Raw genomic sequence first — 17,163 nt, 5'->3', positions numbered from 1 at the left:
ATATAGAGCCTCTCTATGACATACTTTGTAAAACATCTGTATATGGAAAAGTGGGGTCATCACACAATGAATATTTAATCTAAATAGAAAAATAAGCAAGCAGTATCTTTACTCTTTCTACTCTAAATTACTAAAAGTCTTGAGGAATATTTTGTTGTTGGATTTCTCAAATGTCCTCAAAATTTTTTAGCTTCTTGACTAATCCTTCCTTCCCTTAGGTGTATCAAACGAGTGGCTCTGACAACTCAAAATGTCTCTTTTTCATATTTTCTACTTCAACATGTAGTTTCCAGGCAAGTCAATCTCTTACTTGTAGCTAGCAGAAAAAAAAAAAGAAGCCAGCCTATCATTTAAAAATGTGTCACAGTCAGCATCACTTCTGTAAAGCATTTAAGATTTACTGGCACTATTGTATAAGAAATGCATTAAGCTTTACATTAAACACTCCGTCTGTTCTGAGATTAGAGACTGTTTAGTTACAAGCATATAACTGATACCAAAAAAGATGAATTCTTTATCAGCTACTTCAGACCTAACAATTCATTGTGAATGATGTCTTTTTAGGGAATAAAAAAACCTTTTACTGAAGTAATTAAAGCCAACATTGGAGATGCACATGCAATGGGACAGAGGCCAATCACCTTCCTCCGTCAGGTAAGAATATTATAAAATATTATTCTTGATTTTTTGTTAGATTACTGAGAATGCCTTAAAATCTCTCTGATGTGTGTATTAGTATAAATGATTCCCTGGACACACTTAGACTTCAAATAGTTATTTCATAAATAATTACAAATTTGATTTCTGAGACAAAGTCCTGTACCTTGCTTGCTGAGTGTCCTCTTTCAACACAGTAACTCTCCTTACTTTTCAGATCGTTCCCCATCCATACTTTCTCTTGCCACTTCTCCTATGTTATCAGTCAGCACATTCGTTACAGATAACACACGAGAAAAAGAAAGTAGTTGTTTTCAAAGAAAAAAGCAAATGTCCTTCTTCATCTGATAGTATACTTTAAGATCTGCACATAGTTGGGTGCAACTTAGTTGTACTGTTGCTGATTTTGCATGTTTTACCTCAGGTGAGCTAACTGGTAGGTTAAATTTTAGGAAAGACTACAACAGAATCCACATTTGCGTATTATTCCTAAAACACAAGCAAGGTTTAAAACTTATATTATGCTATTTACTGAGCATGCCTCACACACACATGTAATTATCCTCAGTCGATAATAATGTAAATTCAGAGAGTCTGAGAACAAATTGAAGCTGTATCACACTGGGGTCCAGGTGATGAGATTATTAAGTCGAGCCATACAGCAAACTGTCGGCAAGCTAGGAGGACCGGAGCTTCTTAAAAATTATTTAAATCTGATGTTGTTAAAGACAGTACTGGGTACGTGGGAAATCCTTTCTCCCCATGACAACAGCCTATACATATTATACCATGTAAGCATAAAAATGAGAGAGAGACTGGAACAAATTAAGCTGATCTCAAGTAAGACCTCTAGATTCTGTGTGTCTTAAATTCCTTCATGAACTTAATTCTGCTAGGTCATGTTTCTACTTTTACTATGTTCTACATCAGCACTTCTTTTTTAATTAAATATTTCCCACAAATTCAAACTAGTAATAATGAGAAGTTATTTTGAGGAAGGATTAATAGAACATGCAACTGGGACTTCAAAATTTGTTAATATTTCTCGCTTCTACTCCATATTTAAACTGTTGATTTCGTGTCAATAAAGTGAGCTGGTAAAACACAAAAAGTGGGTGATAGAGATGTTTAGAGTAACATGCGAATAATTAACTGTGTTTTACTGTGTTTGCACTAGGCATAGCTCACTTGGACTCCAATTTTCACCGTAATACAAACAGTTAATAATTCTATAACTATTTTTGTCAGCAGAGCTTGGAACCCAGTGAAATTTCTTCACTTCTGTAAGCACTACCCTTAAAAAAACAACTGCAAACTCTTCATCAATAACCTTTGTTTTAAATTAACTAGTATTTGTGATCTTCATTTCCAAGGCAAATTAACAGTAATATTACCAACTTAAAATAACCATTTACCATTAGCACCAATTTACATTTTCTTGGCACTCACTCTAGGTAGTGGCACTGTGTACATACCCCAACTTGTTGGACAGCCCAAGTTTTCCAGAAGATGCCAAGAAGCGAGCCAGACGGATCTTGCAGGGTTGTGGAGGAAACAGCTTAGGTAAGTGTCTATTTCAGTTGCTCCTGTTGGTATTAGAGTCAAAAAAGGTAGTTTTAGTATCTGCCACGCTGGAATTTCTTAATCATGTTTTATATGATTACAAGACAAACTGGAGATGGTCTAGGGCTACATGATAGGGGGAGAGTTCACAGTGTTGCCTACTGACAAGCAGTGGCCAACAGTGCAAAATTTTGATGAGACATGTCACAGAAGAGGACAAGATGAGGATTATACAGTTACAGAGGAGCACTCACCTCGGTAACATCTAGGCATAAGCCTAAATAGCATAAGCTGAGCTTGTCTGTAATAGAAAAGTAGGTGGCAGAGAGTACTAATGAAGCTTTGTTAACTGGTTTTGGACATCTGCTAACCCTGGGCTCTGACAGCTATGTCTCCTGCTACGTCTAAGTAGGGCTGTTTACACTTTTATCATCTAGATGTTTCTCTGCCAAGGACTCTACTGTAATGATGATTTCAACAAACAACGTATGTCCACCTCAGCTGGTACAGTTCACAGTCCTGTATTTCAATTTTGAGCCATCAGCCCAGATATAAACTGGGGATCAGAAACTCACAGGCAATAATGCTTTCACAGCTGAAAGCTGGTAGCTTTTTAGTTAGCTGAGATAGTTTTGGCTGAAGATGTCAAAGCCCTATTTCTCCAAGGTAAAATAACCCTTGGAAGAACTAAAGAATGAAGAATATTCATATCATATACACATAAATAAGTACAAACTTTGCAGATTTAGTAGAGGGGAAATGGAAGAGACAAAATTCTTTATCATCTAGCAACTCTACTGCCTACTTGTACTCGGGAAATGCCACTAGAATTTCTACTCTGCAGATAGTGCTACAGCTGTTGGGTATAGCAAAGAATTCAGCACATTTAACTACCTTCCTTCAGGCAGACTAAAAGTGGCAGTTCAGAGCATGTATTAGAGTAATTGGCCTATTTCTTAATCTTTGTGATTGTAGTGCCTATGTGCACTGGCACATCTTGAGAGTAGGTGCTGTGAAACCTAATAAATTAAACAAAGCCTAAATAGTGGTTACATTAGCAGTATTTCAGCCTTGGACTATTCATAACAACATAGCCTAATACAAAATGTATTTTATCTTCGCATTTTTTCACTGGCTTTGTTTCTATATGCAGATCAAAACTGAGAAGTTCCTGTAGCTGCATGAATTCCTTTCCTGGCTTACTTTGGAACAATTAATCTACATAGTACAAGTTATCATTGAGGAGTTACTAGGGATGCATTTGAATTTTGCCTTAATCTTTCTCTGTAGTGATTTTCAAATTCAGGGATATAGTAAGAGCTCTCAGAATGCTAGGTCTTGGCCCCATGCTGGGGTGAAATTAAAGGAATTCAGCCTTGCATGATACTTCAGAAATATGTCGACTCTGTGCAAAATCCCCTTTTCAGCAGAAGATGACATATTTCAAGTAATTTGCCTTAGCTCAGCAGATGCTAAGGATGTAAGCCTGAAACAGTTGCAATATTCAAATAGGATGATCACTGTGAATAACTCTTTTAATTTCATGGATAAATTGGAGTTCTGTAAACAACTGGAGTAGAAATTATTTTTTTCCTGACATGGTATGTATGAAAAACAACTGCCCCTCTGAATTCCTGGAAACTAAAACCACTGTAGGCCTCACTGATGTACTGCCCTGGTTTTTGCTTTCTCTCCACCCTCTCTGTCTCCAGTACCACATATGTGCCCCTCCTCTTGGTTTCAGTTGCTCATTATCATCTGCACAGCGCTCCATAAACATGCAGTCTGAGGCAAATGGATGTGCAGCGGAATGGAAGTTACTCCTATCACTTCACTGGTAGTCTGAAGAAAGAAAAGGTCAAAACCTGATCCGTCCATGTAGCTGTGTTATGTTCTAATAAACTCTTATTTCCAGCACAGAAGTGGCTCCATTACAGATGGTCAAGCTATTTGCAGCGTTGTACACAAATCTACACTGGCCTATTTAAATGTATAAACTGCAAAGTTAGTACGAAAGTCTTGACCTCTGGATATGAACTAGAATAACCTCACTGCCAATGAACATTCATTTGGCAAAACTGTACTCATAGTATTGAGTCTTGTTACTCTCAGATGTTCTATAAAGACTCAGACATGCCCTCAGCTTCTGTTGTGTTCAAATACTCTGGGATTCCTTTGATATCACTTCCTTTGCTTGTAGGATAATATATCTTTCCAGTCATTATCTCCTATATATAAAAATATCTAATATATGCACATGCAGCTTTTTGGGTTGGGTTTATTCATTTGTATCCCACAGCACAAACAAGGTTCTAGTCAAAGCCATCCTTTGAGTACTATTAAGTGTAGAAGACCTGAAAATTGAATTCAGGTCTTCTATATATCCTCATGGAGTCATGAGACTCAGCCCGCAACAGAGCACAAGACAGAATGGCAGCTTAGGTTTGTTCTCCTACTTTAACAGCAGCTTTCTAGCTGTGGTCAAAGACCCATGTATAGACCAAATTTAACTTATAGTCCTGTAAAAGTAAACGTTTAAGACATGGGAGAACTTTGTGCCCTGAATTGCCATTTTGTCCCATGCAATTGCGCTGTACTTGCAAAGGCTCTTTGTCTTTATAAATCACGCTTTCAGGTAAGTGTTATCAGGCAGACTACTAGCATATAACTGAGAGATGAGAGTTCAGTCAGGCACAATTATTCCACTTCACCCAACAGCAAAGAAGATTCTGCAGCTTCATGACAGTGTTCAAGTTAGATGTACACTTGTCACTTCATTGTCCATCAGTCTTTCAGCTTCAGAGCTTGACTCCACTCCTCACCTTGGCTTAGGCTTACTTTTACTCTTTATTTGTTACACATGCTCAGCAACGACGCGCACAGGCAGCCAACCATCTTGATTTAATTAAGATTACTAGTTGTGTTCTGCAAACTGCACATGAGGCTTTTAGACTGCGGTGATCCTAAATACTTCTGCTGCAAGTAACTGAAAAGCAGTTGTGGGAGATGTAGTAGGAGGAGAGAGAAGCAGTTAAAGGTTTTTTTGGTTTCAGACTGTGGGAGAAATGGTATATTATTTTCATATTGCAAATAGAAATCTTATTTTTGTCATGGATTTGAAGAAGTTATCTTCCTTTCTCTTGCATATGCTACCTCTGTTCCTTGTTCCCATTACTAAAATAGGTGTTGGTTGACATTCTGAAGTGGTTTTCAACATGAAGACAACAACTGGGAGACAGTAAAATTTAGATTACTGTTTGCAAAATAGCCTTTAAATCCTACTTTTACCAACACAGAATATTATTTTTGTGTTTTAGTGATACCTGTTGTACTTGTCTAATTCCAAATTAATTATTTTGCTTTATGAACAAACTAACTCCCTTTCCTAATCCTTGGGAAAAAAAATAAATCCAAAGCCCTTATACGTATAAACTACTTCATACAGTGCTACCTCAGGAGTTTTGCTAGCAAACAGAAAATCTAATGTTCATTGCACTCAATTCTCTTCTCTTTCTTCACTTTTCATAGGGTCTTACAGTGCCAGTCAAGGTATAAATTGCATCCGTGAAGATGTTGCTTCATATATTGAGAGAAGAGATGGAGGGGTTCCTGCAGATCCAGATAACATCTATCTTACCACGGGGGCAAGTGACGGTATTACTGTAAGTGTTAAAATTAAGTTTGATCTAGCAGATACTGAAGTCACATTAAATGGATATCCAGTACATCTAATTATGTGGATGTAAGATGACAGCTAAGAAACAGGCACATGGAGACAAAGTCTCTTACTATACATTAACTCATACCTTTTGTAAAGGGAGTATAAACTGCTTAGGTGCCTAACTATAGATTTAGGAGGTTCAGGCCATTCAGACTAAATAATGGTGTCCTCAGTGGTTAAGACACATAACCACTGAATATTAGACAGTATTAGTCAGTGGCAGAGAAAAGACAGAATGTCTCTGCTAGTGCAGATCAATGCCAATGAAAATGCTAAAGATTGATTTTGGTAGCCAGCTTGTTTGGGAAAAACCTTCAGGTTGTGGCTTTAACCAAAGTTCAAAGATGGTCCTCAGTTAAGACAGGAATAACTGACTCTGTCAGATTTTTCCTTTATTCAGACAGATTTACTGACGCTACAACTTTCTTCACTTTTATTAAGGCTGCCTTTTATAGCTTTTTTGTGCAAGTTTGTTTTTTTTTTTTTAATGACATCTAGTGGCAGAGTTCAGTATGACAACGTTCTGGCATGCACAATCTTCCAGATGTCTTTAGTGAATTGTCTGTCCTGAGTTTATGACACCAAGTGTTACACTGGCAGCTTGTGAGGAATGGCAGTGTAGCATATCAAACCTGTACTATGGTTATTTGATTTCACCAGCGATGAACAGCCAGCAGTATAATGAGCCTCATTATTTAGTACTTCCAAGGATAAAACAATTACTGTTTCATAACTTGAGGGACAGAGGGTGTTAGTTTTTTAATTTGCATTTGGTCCTAATTATACATTTTGGATACTGGTATTTTTAAACTAATGGTGGGTACAAAATTACGTTGATTATAAATCAGCTGAGTTAGTATGTGATGAGAAGCACCAAGAGGCAGATTTTGTTCTAGAACCAATAAGAAACTTGAAAGATACTGTTGCTATATCTGAAGAGATGTTTTTTTATGGTTTTACACTATTAATTACATGTTGCTAAGCATGTTGTTTTGATTGCATCTGTACTTCAGAGTTCTCTCTTGATTATAAAGGCAAGAAATAGTTCCATTTCCAGCACCACTTGTGCTCTTTTATTTAATTCACATAGAAGAAGCCTACACACAGACACACAGCCCATGGGCAAAGGTAAATCCTCTGGACTGACCTTAGCACAAGCATTACTTTTCTGTCTGTATATGTATAACTGTATACATATAACTACATACGATACATCAGATTTCCATCCCAAGACATGCAGGCTTTTGGTCTCTTCTATTACTTGTTGGTACCTGGCCACAGTTGCTCCTAATCTAAAACAGGTCTCTGTGCCAAAGGAGAGCCTCCACGGGCCTCAGTTCTAATTTCTGCTTGTATTTATTGGCCTCTTTGGTTTTGTGGGATAAAACGAGTGGAAGACAACAAGCGACAGCTAGCTGAGGCTTATTTGCCTACAACTGGGCACAGTAGAAAAATCATGATCTTGATATTCCCGTTTCCAACTTTCCCTCTCGCTTTGTGCTCAGAATGTTTTGCCTAAACTTTGCAATTGATCAGGCACAGACATGTTCTTCAGAAGCCGTGGTGTGCAAAGGAACTCCATTAAGCTGAGTTAGACCACCCTCACTCAGCCTGTAACAATTTGAAACAAATAAATGCCCTTGCATATGAGAAAATTGCTATGCTTCTAGAATCAAAATCTACCTGACCTCCAGATTTTTTAAGAAGAAAGATCAGGAACTTACTCTAGAGTATACTATTAGTTCTGGTGTGTGACTTTTTTTTTTTTTTTACTGTTTTCCCAGACAATTTTAAAGATCCTGATCTCAGGAGGTGGAAAATCCCGAACAGGAGTGATGATCCCTATACCACAATATCCCTTGTATTCAGCAGCCATTTCTGAACTAGCTGCTATCCAGGTGAACTACTATTTGGATGAAGAAAATTGTTGGGCTCTAGATGTGAACGAACTTCGCCGTTCCTTGAATGAAGCTAAGGCATATTGCAATCCAAAAGTCCTGTGCATCATCAACCCTGGAAATCCCACAGGTCTATAGAAATTTTGTTAAATGAATGGGCTTTAAGACCAATATTTTTTTTACTTCCTCTTTCATTTGACATTGTAGGCAAATCCTAAACATATCAAATATGTAAAGCTAAATTCTAGACATCAGTGCTCTAAGTCACACAGTATGTCATACTTTTAGAAACATTTTTAGTACCGTGGAACTCCAGGGATTTGGGAATAGAGGAGGGAGCAGCTTCACTTCACTGGATCCCTCCCGAAGCCACTGCTTCCACTGAGCTTTTGCAGACTTGTGGAATGAGTTTCAGTCACTTTTGGTCTTCATCAAAGCTCTTGTCTCTGACAGGGCCCGTAGCACCCTGCCTCTGAGAGGCAAAGAATACAGATATATTCTGAACTCAGTGGCAACCACTGCCTTCTTGCAGAAGGATTTAGTTTTTTCAGTAGCTGAGGTTAATTAGTAAGAAAATAGCTCCCACTTAACCATCATGCATGTGAGTATTCCATATCATCAACTATACACAGAATACTCTTAATAAGTTATTGATTACTGTATCTTACACTTCCTTTGCTTGTGATAGACTAAGGTACCTTGAACCATAATTCTTCCAAAAATGTTCCTTAATTGCACACTTAGTGAACTGAATTCTAAAATTCAATAGCACTTTTCTGAGAAAGAGGGTTATCTTATTAAAAAGCTAGTAGTGTAACCAGGTCTGGACAAAAATATTTGTGTATATATGCTCCACTAACTTCCTTCTCACCTTAAAAATCAAACTACAGGACAGGTGCAGAGCAGAAAATGCATTGAAGATGTGATACACTTTGCTTGGGAAGAGAAACTTTTTCTTCTGGCTGATGAGGTAATGGAACATTCTGTTCTCTCAAAAGCATAGCTAAGAGTATGCATATGAAGTGTAATTTTGTTCTGTGTATGATACTGGTATTTTTTAAGTACAGGGAACACATTCTCTGTTGTCATATTAAGACAAGAACAAACATGCAAGATTCTTAATATCAGAGGATTAATATGAGATGGTTTGATCTGGATTTGAACTAGAGTGAAAACATAGGGGGGACAAGCCAGGAGACACAAGGAGGAACTGACCTAAAAACCTGTGTGATACACAGACCCATTTCAAATGAAAGAAACAGAAGGAAAATCAATTTAAATATACAAGTAACGGTTAAATTATACAAAGCAGTTCTTCCAAAGGCTAAACTACTAAGTATGGCCACATGAGATAATCATTACAGTGACTATTAATTAACAAAGAACCTTGTGTCTTCTCGTGGCTTTGAGTGTTACCACTGTTTCTTCAGTTCAGATCTGGCTCTCTAAAAGGCCGTCTTTTATCTTTAGTTGGGGGAACAGAGCACATTAATGTCTTCTGACTGTTCAGGTTTACCAGGACAATGTATACTCTGAAGGATGCCAGTTTCATTCTTTCAAAAAGATTCTGTATGAGATGGGACCCGAGTACTATAACAATGTTGAGCTGGCCTCTTTTCACTCCACCTCTAAGGGATACATGGGCGAGTAAGTCTGCTTTAGTTGTGTTTTGTTTTTTTTAAATTTCATCTTCCTCATTAATCTGGTTGGACAGCCATTTTGTGACCTGAAGGTAATCCACTGTCTTCTATTAATTTTAACTAAAAGCTATTAAGAAAAGGGAAAGAAGCATTTAAAGCACAAAGGAATGGATTAGTTCACTGGTTTTCAAAGTACTGAATAATAAGTGTATTTATTTCAGACATCTAATGCCTCAGTTCCACAAAGGTGAAATTCTACAGTCCTAAACCAGACCTGTGATAAAGGAAGATAAGGTCTCCAACATTCAAGGGAACAGCTCAAGAACCACTGGGACATTTTGATATTACAAATGTTTGGGTTTGGTTGTTTTGGGGAGGAAGTGAGGGGAAAAAAATAATTTTCTGATTAAATGAATGCTGCTACAGCCATATGCTCTTGTTCTGAAGAGCAAACAATCCAAGATAATCATTAACTTGCCTAACAGGGAAGCTACACGTACATGATTTTCTCTGTATGGGATACTAGGGCTGAAGGACATACCATTTAGTTCCATCTTAAAGCATTATCAATAGAGCAGCTGTTTCAACAACCTGTATGTTACATATTGTAAGATCCTCGTTAATTGTCTTTGCACTTCTGCAGTTATTGTCATTACTTTCCCAGTATGTATATACTTGAGGTTAACCGATCTTTTCTGCTCACTTTAATCACAGATGTGGCTACAGAGGAGGTTACATGGAGGTCCTTAACTTGCACCCAGAAATTAAAGGACAGCTTGTTAAGCTGCTTTCTGTTCGCATTTGTCCTCCAGTCTCGGGACAAGCAGCAATGGATATTGTAGTGAATCCTCCAGTACCTGGAGAAGAATCTTATTCACAGTTTATAAAGGTCAGCAATAACGTGCTTATTCCTTTGTACCTTTCATAGAATAAAAGCAGGAATCACAGAATGGGTTGGGTTGGAAAGAGCCTTAAAGATCTTTTTCCAACCATCCTACCACGGGCAAAGACACATTCTGCTCTAACAAACTGCTCAAAACCTTTAGGTTCCTAAAGCTATCATGAGTGTCTGAACGCAAAATAGGCACAGAGACCAGACTTCTTTCTTCCTGGACAATCCTGTAATAACACCAATTTTTTAGAACTATGCAGGGTATTTTAAATTAACTCAGTATGACCATCTTTAAAAATATTTTTATTCCTTTCATGGTTCCTTTCTTTAGAAGCCAAAACAAGCTAAGAAGGCGTTATCAAATCAGGTTTATTGCTGATAAATTCAACTCTTCTCCTGTGTCTAGCATGACAAAAGAATTACTAAATAAGATTTGCTTTTAGAGGGATCTGAGTCCAAAAACAGTTGTAAAATCAGCCTTGTTCTCAGGTATCCAGTGCCTCTTTATACTGAACACCATGGTATTCTGTATTAAAGTATACATACATGTAAAGATGAAACTGACTCTGGCCTAGGAAATTACAGTATTGATGCAGATCAAAAGATCAACTAACATGGTCTCTAAAAACAGCCAAGAGTAGATGCTCAGAAGGAAGAATGTAAGAAGAGGGCATGCAGATCAAGACTTCTATGATTCTGCAGGTTACTGTCTATCTACAACAGCTTGTAACTGTATCCTGCTAAGGCACTGCCATTTTTAAGAGTATAACTGGAATTAGAACATCATTTGCTCTAATAGCTCAGCAGAGTCCTAAAAGCACTTATTTCAGGGAAGGCTTCTTGAGGCATTGTAGTATTCTCTGGCATTTTTATTGCCACTTCAAATATGTCAAACTGAACAATTTCATTTTAAACAGGAGAAGGAGTCTGTTTTGAACAATCTTGCCCAAAAAGCCAAACTAACAGAAGACATGTTTAACAAAGTACCAGGATTTCACTGCAATCCACTTCAAGGCGCTCTGTATGCTTTCCCACGGATCTTTATTCCTTCCAAAGCCATTGAGGAAGCAAAGGTCAGTCAGTCATTTTTATCCCCATCCATTTTAACCTTCACACACTTGTGCCTGCTGCTTCCAGCGACGAATTTTTATTCCAGAGATAGCTCATGAAGTTCCAAAAGCAGTACTTCATTGACTACGTATGATCCTAAACATAGCATGATCCTAAACATAGCATGACTTTTATTTTAAGAGAAGAAAACAAAACAGAGCATTTCATCACAGTGGTAAGGGTTCCAGGTGGAGAAAGTTACCCAAGCATGTTAGTGTTGAACAGATGAAGTCACAGGGCGGGCATAGCCAGACCTGTGCAAATTCCCAACCACTGCCCACACCTGGGTTAGGGAGGCCAGCATGTGTGACGGGGACGGTGCATGGCAGGGCGCTGCTGACCCTGCGAAAGAAGTCCCATTCTGCAAGCGTGGCAAAGAGGGAGGGAGGTTTCCTTACAAATTTTATTTCTGTACAATGCCTTCCAGGGTTTGGGTCAGCAAGTTATATTACTAAATGACAAGCAGTTTTGTTCCTAAATAGATCTCTATTATCTAATGTGTAATATTCATTTTTTAAAGGGAATTTTATCAGCATAGCTGAGGATGAAAATAGGGCTGGTTTCCAGCTGATGATTTGATTAGGAATATAACCTGCATGTATTTAAGAACTTCCACAGTTATTAATCAAGGGATTTTCTAGTCAGCATATAATAAAGGGGGAAAAAATAGTAACTGGCAACAGAACTGGAACACACAGCTCTCAAATTAATTTCATCTCGTCAAATGTCAGTGGCTTAGATTTTTTTAAGTACAATTTTGAGACTTTTGACAAAAAGTTACAAGCAAGTCAAGGAGAAAAACAAAATTATCTAAAACCTTTCTTTTGAAGCAAGTGTATTGTGTAGTTTCTTAGGCTGTATTCCTCCATGAAGTTACTGTTAACTTACGGTGTGAGGTGTCCCATTAGCAGTGTTCTTCATCTTCTTTAGTAAACAGAATAAGGAACTCACAATGTAAGATAAGGTTTCGGGAAGAAAAGCGATCATGAAATTCTATATATTTGGAATATTTTCACTTCAATAATTCCAAAGCATCCATTCCCTTAGGCTCACAAAATGGCACCTGATATGTTCTATTGCACGAAACTTCTGGAAGAGACCGGAATATGTGTTGTACCAGGAAGTGGATTTGGCCAAAGAGAAGGAAGCTACCATTTCAGGTACAGTTTCTGTTTGTTTACAGTCAAATGAAACATAATAACTAAGTACCACCCCAGCACTCTCTCTTCTGATAAAATATAAGGATTTTTATTTCAGTCTTACTTTCTACTGGACATTTTCTGCAGACTGACAGCTAGGTCAAAGACGTGGTCTGTTCAGGTTTTTTATGGTGTTTTCACAGCTCAATGACATAGTTTTATTCTATTTTTATATACTGGCATTTGAAATGCCTTCTCCACAAAATACAAACAATAATAATAGCTTATACTCTAATCTTAAAGTTGGTTAGGGCATTACAAAAATTGTCCTACTTTCCTCTGGAGGAGGAGGGATTAAACAGCATTTCCATATGGAGATACTGTGTGAAAGATGCAGTATCTTCCCTAAAAATCCGCTCCTTAAATACACTGACTGACTCTTCACTTTACCAAAACAAGATGTCGGTCAAAATCTTCTAATACCAAAACAATGCACATAAACTCTATTGCTTTTGCTTCCAATAAACAGCACTTTACTCCACCCGAGCCACTGACAGCCAGAATTTATCACAGAATTTAGCCTTGTTTGATCTGAAGCAACATCACAGAGGGTACCTCTAGCCATGACACTTCTGCAACACTGGGTTAGATATCTGGGTGCATGCAGCTCCAGAGTAAAGATAGTGTGAGTTCATTCCTGCACCAATATGGGGAAAACATTTTGTTCTGTAGGTCTTGCATACACACTCAACATGATTTTCATATTATGCAGAACAAGGATAAAGGGGACTAATGATTGCAGTGTGGGATCTCGCATTATTTTAATGCTTCTGAATTAAGTTTTTGGTTTAAAAAGAAATGTACATTTACTCATAACTGCCCACCCCTAAAGCTCAAAAAAATGGGTATAATTTGGTATAACTGCCCCCAAAGTGGAAACTGAGTTGCTCTTGTTTCTTACCAATAACCTTCTTTATCACTCAACAGAAAATAACAGTTTTTAAATCCTTATATATTAACTAATGGAAACAAATTGCCCTAGTTTAATAGTATAGTTAAATTGAAGCATAAATACTGAAAATAAGAGAATAGTATCAAAACCAGATAATAAACAATGCATTAGTAGCTGTGCCCTGAGATTAATCAATAACTGTGCAAGGATCACAGTTTAGTTTGTTTTGAAGATAATGTGGGTTGTTTTTTTTCTTCCTTTAAATATTATTTTTCAGAATGACCATTCTTCCTCCAGTAGAGAAGCTGAAGATCCTACTGGAGAAAGTGAAAGACTTCCACATAAAGTTTCTTGAAAAATACGCATGAAACTACTGTGGCTTTTTCCCCTCATCCCCTCCCCTTCAAGACGAATGCAGAAAATGAACCAAGATGTGCTGAGAATGTGCTGTTCATCTAATTTAACTAAATTCAAAATTTGGATTCTGCTACAACTTACTGGACTATTAAATATGATGTCTGATATAGAAGACATTGTTACGCCAACTTTTTTTTTAAGGGTAAGGGGAGAATGTGAAGAAAGTAGTGAGAAAAGAAGTCAGTAGATGATCTTGTGCCTTGATAGGAAGTTACATTCATGAACTTTTGACTGAACAGGTTGGGGAATGGAGTTGCTCATTAAAATTACTACTATTGTGTGGGTTTTTTACAAAATGGAAATGCCAGTAGCAATTGTGTAGCTAAAAACACGTTTCCCATTTTAAAATTCTACTAAACAAAAATTCAAAAGCCTACATTGTACGCATCATTCAGTTTAATTTTTTTATTCTTGTTCAGTATGAAGTGTTCTCCAAATCTGATTAAGCATGTAGGTGCAGCGTGCTTATTTAAACAACAACAACAAAATCTCTGGCAGATGTGTGCCCTTGAACTTGTTAGAAAGAAATCCTACCATCACAGCACAATCCAAGTGGAATGTTCAGAGGAGTGAACATGGTGTCTGCTTGAACCCTTTTTTTATAAAAGTGAAACATAACAAGGGATATCAGCTTCTTATCCATGTGCTGTTGAGCACATTACCCAGCATAGGAGCACTGAACATTTCCTCTCACAACTCCACGAGTCTCCCATTAACTCACATCTTTTACATACACGGAACATAGTAAGTTACTGTTTCAAAGCAGATGTGAGTACTGTCAATCCTTTCCAGTAGGGTAAAGTACAACACTATTTCAGAACTGCTTCATCTATGGAGAACATTTGGAACCACATGACTGAGAGACCCATTAACTGGCCAAAATCCAGCTGAAACTGGCAAGGACCAACAAATGTTGTTACCAGGAGAAATGCTGGGAATGATTTCGCATGCAGGAAAAGGTATTCAAAGGAAAATGTCTTGCACCAAGCATAAAGATAGTAACAGCTCACTCTTAAATCTTCCACAGCCATACTGCCGGCTGAATGATCCCGAGTGCTTACTAAAACCAAGCTAAACCAGGTCACTATCTAGGAGCACAGGTGTATTACTCTACTAATCTATGCCAGTTTCTCTGCACAACAAAAGAAAGCTTCTGTTTTTCTACAGTTGGAAGCTGGACACCTTCTGCTAGCACTGATAAAGGCCTGAAGGAACACAGCTTCCAGTATTCAGCCATAAAAGCATTAGCATTTGTCAGGCTTAGGATCAGCATTTACAAAGTTTATTCATTAAGAATATCTCAATTAATCTAGTAATGAATTTTAAGTTATTTAGAAGTAAATTCACTTTAATCTCTAGTAGCACTTTGTTGGGCTGCCTTTGTAGCTGGTTCAACATCCTCTGCTGACCCAGGTTACTAAAGCCAAGGGCTAGAGAATCACCATTCGGATAAAGCACGTGCCAATCATTATGTGTGAAAGAGATGTCACCTGTAATTGTCCTTGCAACAGCAGCTACTAGTCTACGACACAGCGTTAGCAGTTGGTGTACTGCTCACCGTTCCTTACTGAAGTCTGTGAAAAGAATTTAGTACTTCTCAATCACCTGCCCGTGGTCACAGGTTCATAAATGAAAATGGCATGCTGCTGTGCAAAGTTACTGTGGAGGCATGTAGAAATAAAAATCCTTCTGTCCTTGGAGAAATGGACTTCTTGGAGGACAGCAGACTGAGAACGCTTACCTTGCTACTTTCATTCATAAATACAACCTTTTTATCTGTTAGCATTCTCTACTTGGCATCCTTAATATGCACTAAGAAAGCAAATCCAGAGGGCAAAACTGTAGTAAGAGGTCCGAATATTGATGTAAAAATAAGACAAAAAGCACTTTCCTATTCTAGGAATGTGTCCAGATCAGATCTGGCTTTGGACTCGTGATGCAGTGCAGATTGAAGCTAAGATCTAACAATGGGAGTTAGAATATTTTTTTAAATTTTTTGTAACTACAGCTTTTTCATGGGGTAGTATTTGTAATCTAATAAGTCAATAGATTTTATATTTGCCTTGCATTTGCACCTGATACTTCTGGAAAAAAATGTAAAGGTTTACAAGTTTCTAATGATAATTTACAGGTGTGAAAGGCTCTTTGTTTTAAGTCAAGACAGCAATTCTTACACTTCTAAATCAAAATATAATGGCATAAACTGAGTTTTTTCTAAACATTCTATTATGGTGCCTTTTATGTTTCTGACATTATAAGGGATAACAATTTGTGCATCTCATATGGAAGGGTGGTGATTTCTATTCTCCGTCCACAATATTTGTATGTACTGTGGTAACGTTAACGTGCATTTTTGTGGAACAATCCTGTAAAGCTAAGAAAAGAGGCTTGTTTTCCATGTCTTTGAAATATTTCATTAATAACAGACAATCCTTACTTTCAAAAGCATGCTTTTCCTACCTACAGGTGCTCCTTATAATGGTACTTCAGATGTACAAGACTTCCAAATAATAAAGCACATGTTAAAAAAAAAAAGTAACAGTTCTCCATTTTCTGTGTTCCTGAAGCAACATTTGCTGGATTGCACTATGAGACATTTAACTTCATGTCAGTATTTACTTCAGTATTTAATCCATGTACCAAGTGATGAATTTCTGCATCACTCCAGTTTATGGACTTGAAATTTGTCAAACTTGTTATCGCAAAACTATTCCCTACAAACAAACAAAGAACTGTACTTAGAGATGGTCGTAGGCATACTTAATGCTCATAATTAATCACAGCTTTTTAAGTAAGGAGTTGTAACCAGGAGTGAAGCAAGAAAGGCTTCCTTCTTCACAGAGAGAATCAATCCGTCAGTTAAGGCTGATCCACTGTGGCCTGAAAGCTTTGGCGAGGGGTTGGTTTGGTATTGGCGTTGCTAAAACGAAACCCCAGCTGTGAAACCGGGACCATCCTACACAGCAAGCTCTCCCCGTACCCGCTGGAACGGTGGCAGCGCACCCTCGCCGTGCCCCGGCGCCCGTCACTACTCACCCCACGGGCCGCACCGCAGCCCTCACCCGCTGCGGTCAGCAGCGGCCGCTTCAAAGCAATTACCAAAGCAGCGCAATTACCAAAGCAGCGCAATTAACGCTGTTCCGCCAGGCCAGAGCGCCCGTGCCTGTGGCGACT

General features: G+C 37.9%; 1 protein-coding gene across 1 annotated transcript; it reads left to right on the top strand.

The window, feature by feature from the left end:
- The first annotated feature begins 570 nt into the window (after positions 1 to 570).
- On the top strand, positions 571 to 14,138 carry GPT2 (glutamic pyruvate transaminase (alanine aminotransferase) 2). Its single transcript, XM_009876394.1, has 10 exons — positions 571 to 654; positions 2,112 to 2,220; positions 5,749 to 5,882; positions 7,726 to 7,969; positions 8,730 to 8,809; positions 9,350 to 9,486; positions 10,194 to 10,368; positions 11,289 to 11,444; positions 12,529 to 12,641; positions 13,850 to 14,138. Exons 1-10 carry the CDS (start codon positions 622 to 624, stop codon positions 13,938 to 13,940), a joined length of 1,272 nt encoding a protein of 423 aa, XP_009874696.1. The 5' UTR covers positions 571 to 621; the 3' UTR covers positions 13,941 to 14,138.
- Positions 14,139 to 17,163: the final 3,025 nt, after the last annotated feature.

Source organism: Apaloderma vittatum, unplaced genomic scaffold, assembly GCF_000703405.1.
Source record: "Apaloderma vittatum isolate BGI_N311 unplaced genomic scaffold, ASM70340v1 scaffold36550, whole genome shotgun sequence".
Classification (NCBI taxonomy): Eukaryota; Metazoa; Chordata; class Aves; order Trogoniformes; family Trogonidae; genus Apaloderma; species Apaloderma vittatum.
Note: the sequence above shows the minus strand (reverse complement) of the source record. Positions and strands in the feature narration are given on the sequence as shown.

Coding starts and splice junctions, on each gene's coding strand:
- GPT2 (XM_009876394.1), top strand. CDS start 622: ATGGGACAGAGGCCAATCACCTTCCTCCGTCAG. Junction 7,970..8,729: donor CAACCCTGGAAATCCCACAG/GTCTATAGAAAT, acceptor ATCAAACTACAG/GACAGGTGCAGAGCAGAAAA. Junction 12,642..13,849: donor GAAGGAAGCTACCATTTCAG/GTACAGTTTCTG, acceptor ATTATTTTTCAG/AATGACCATTCTTCCTCCAG.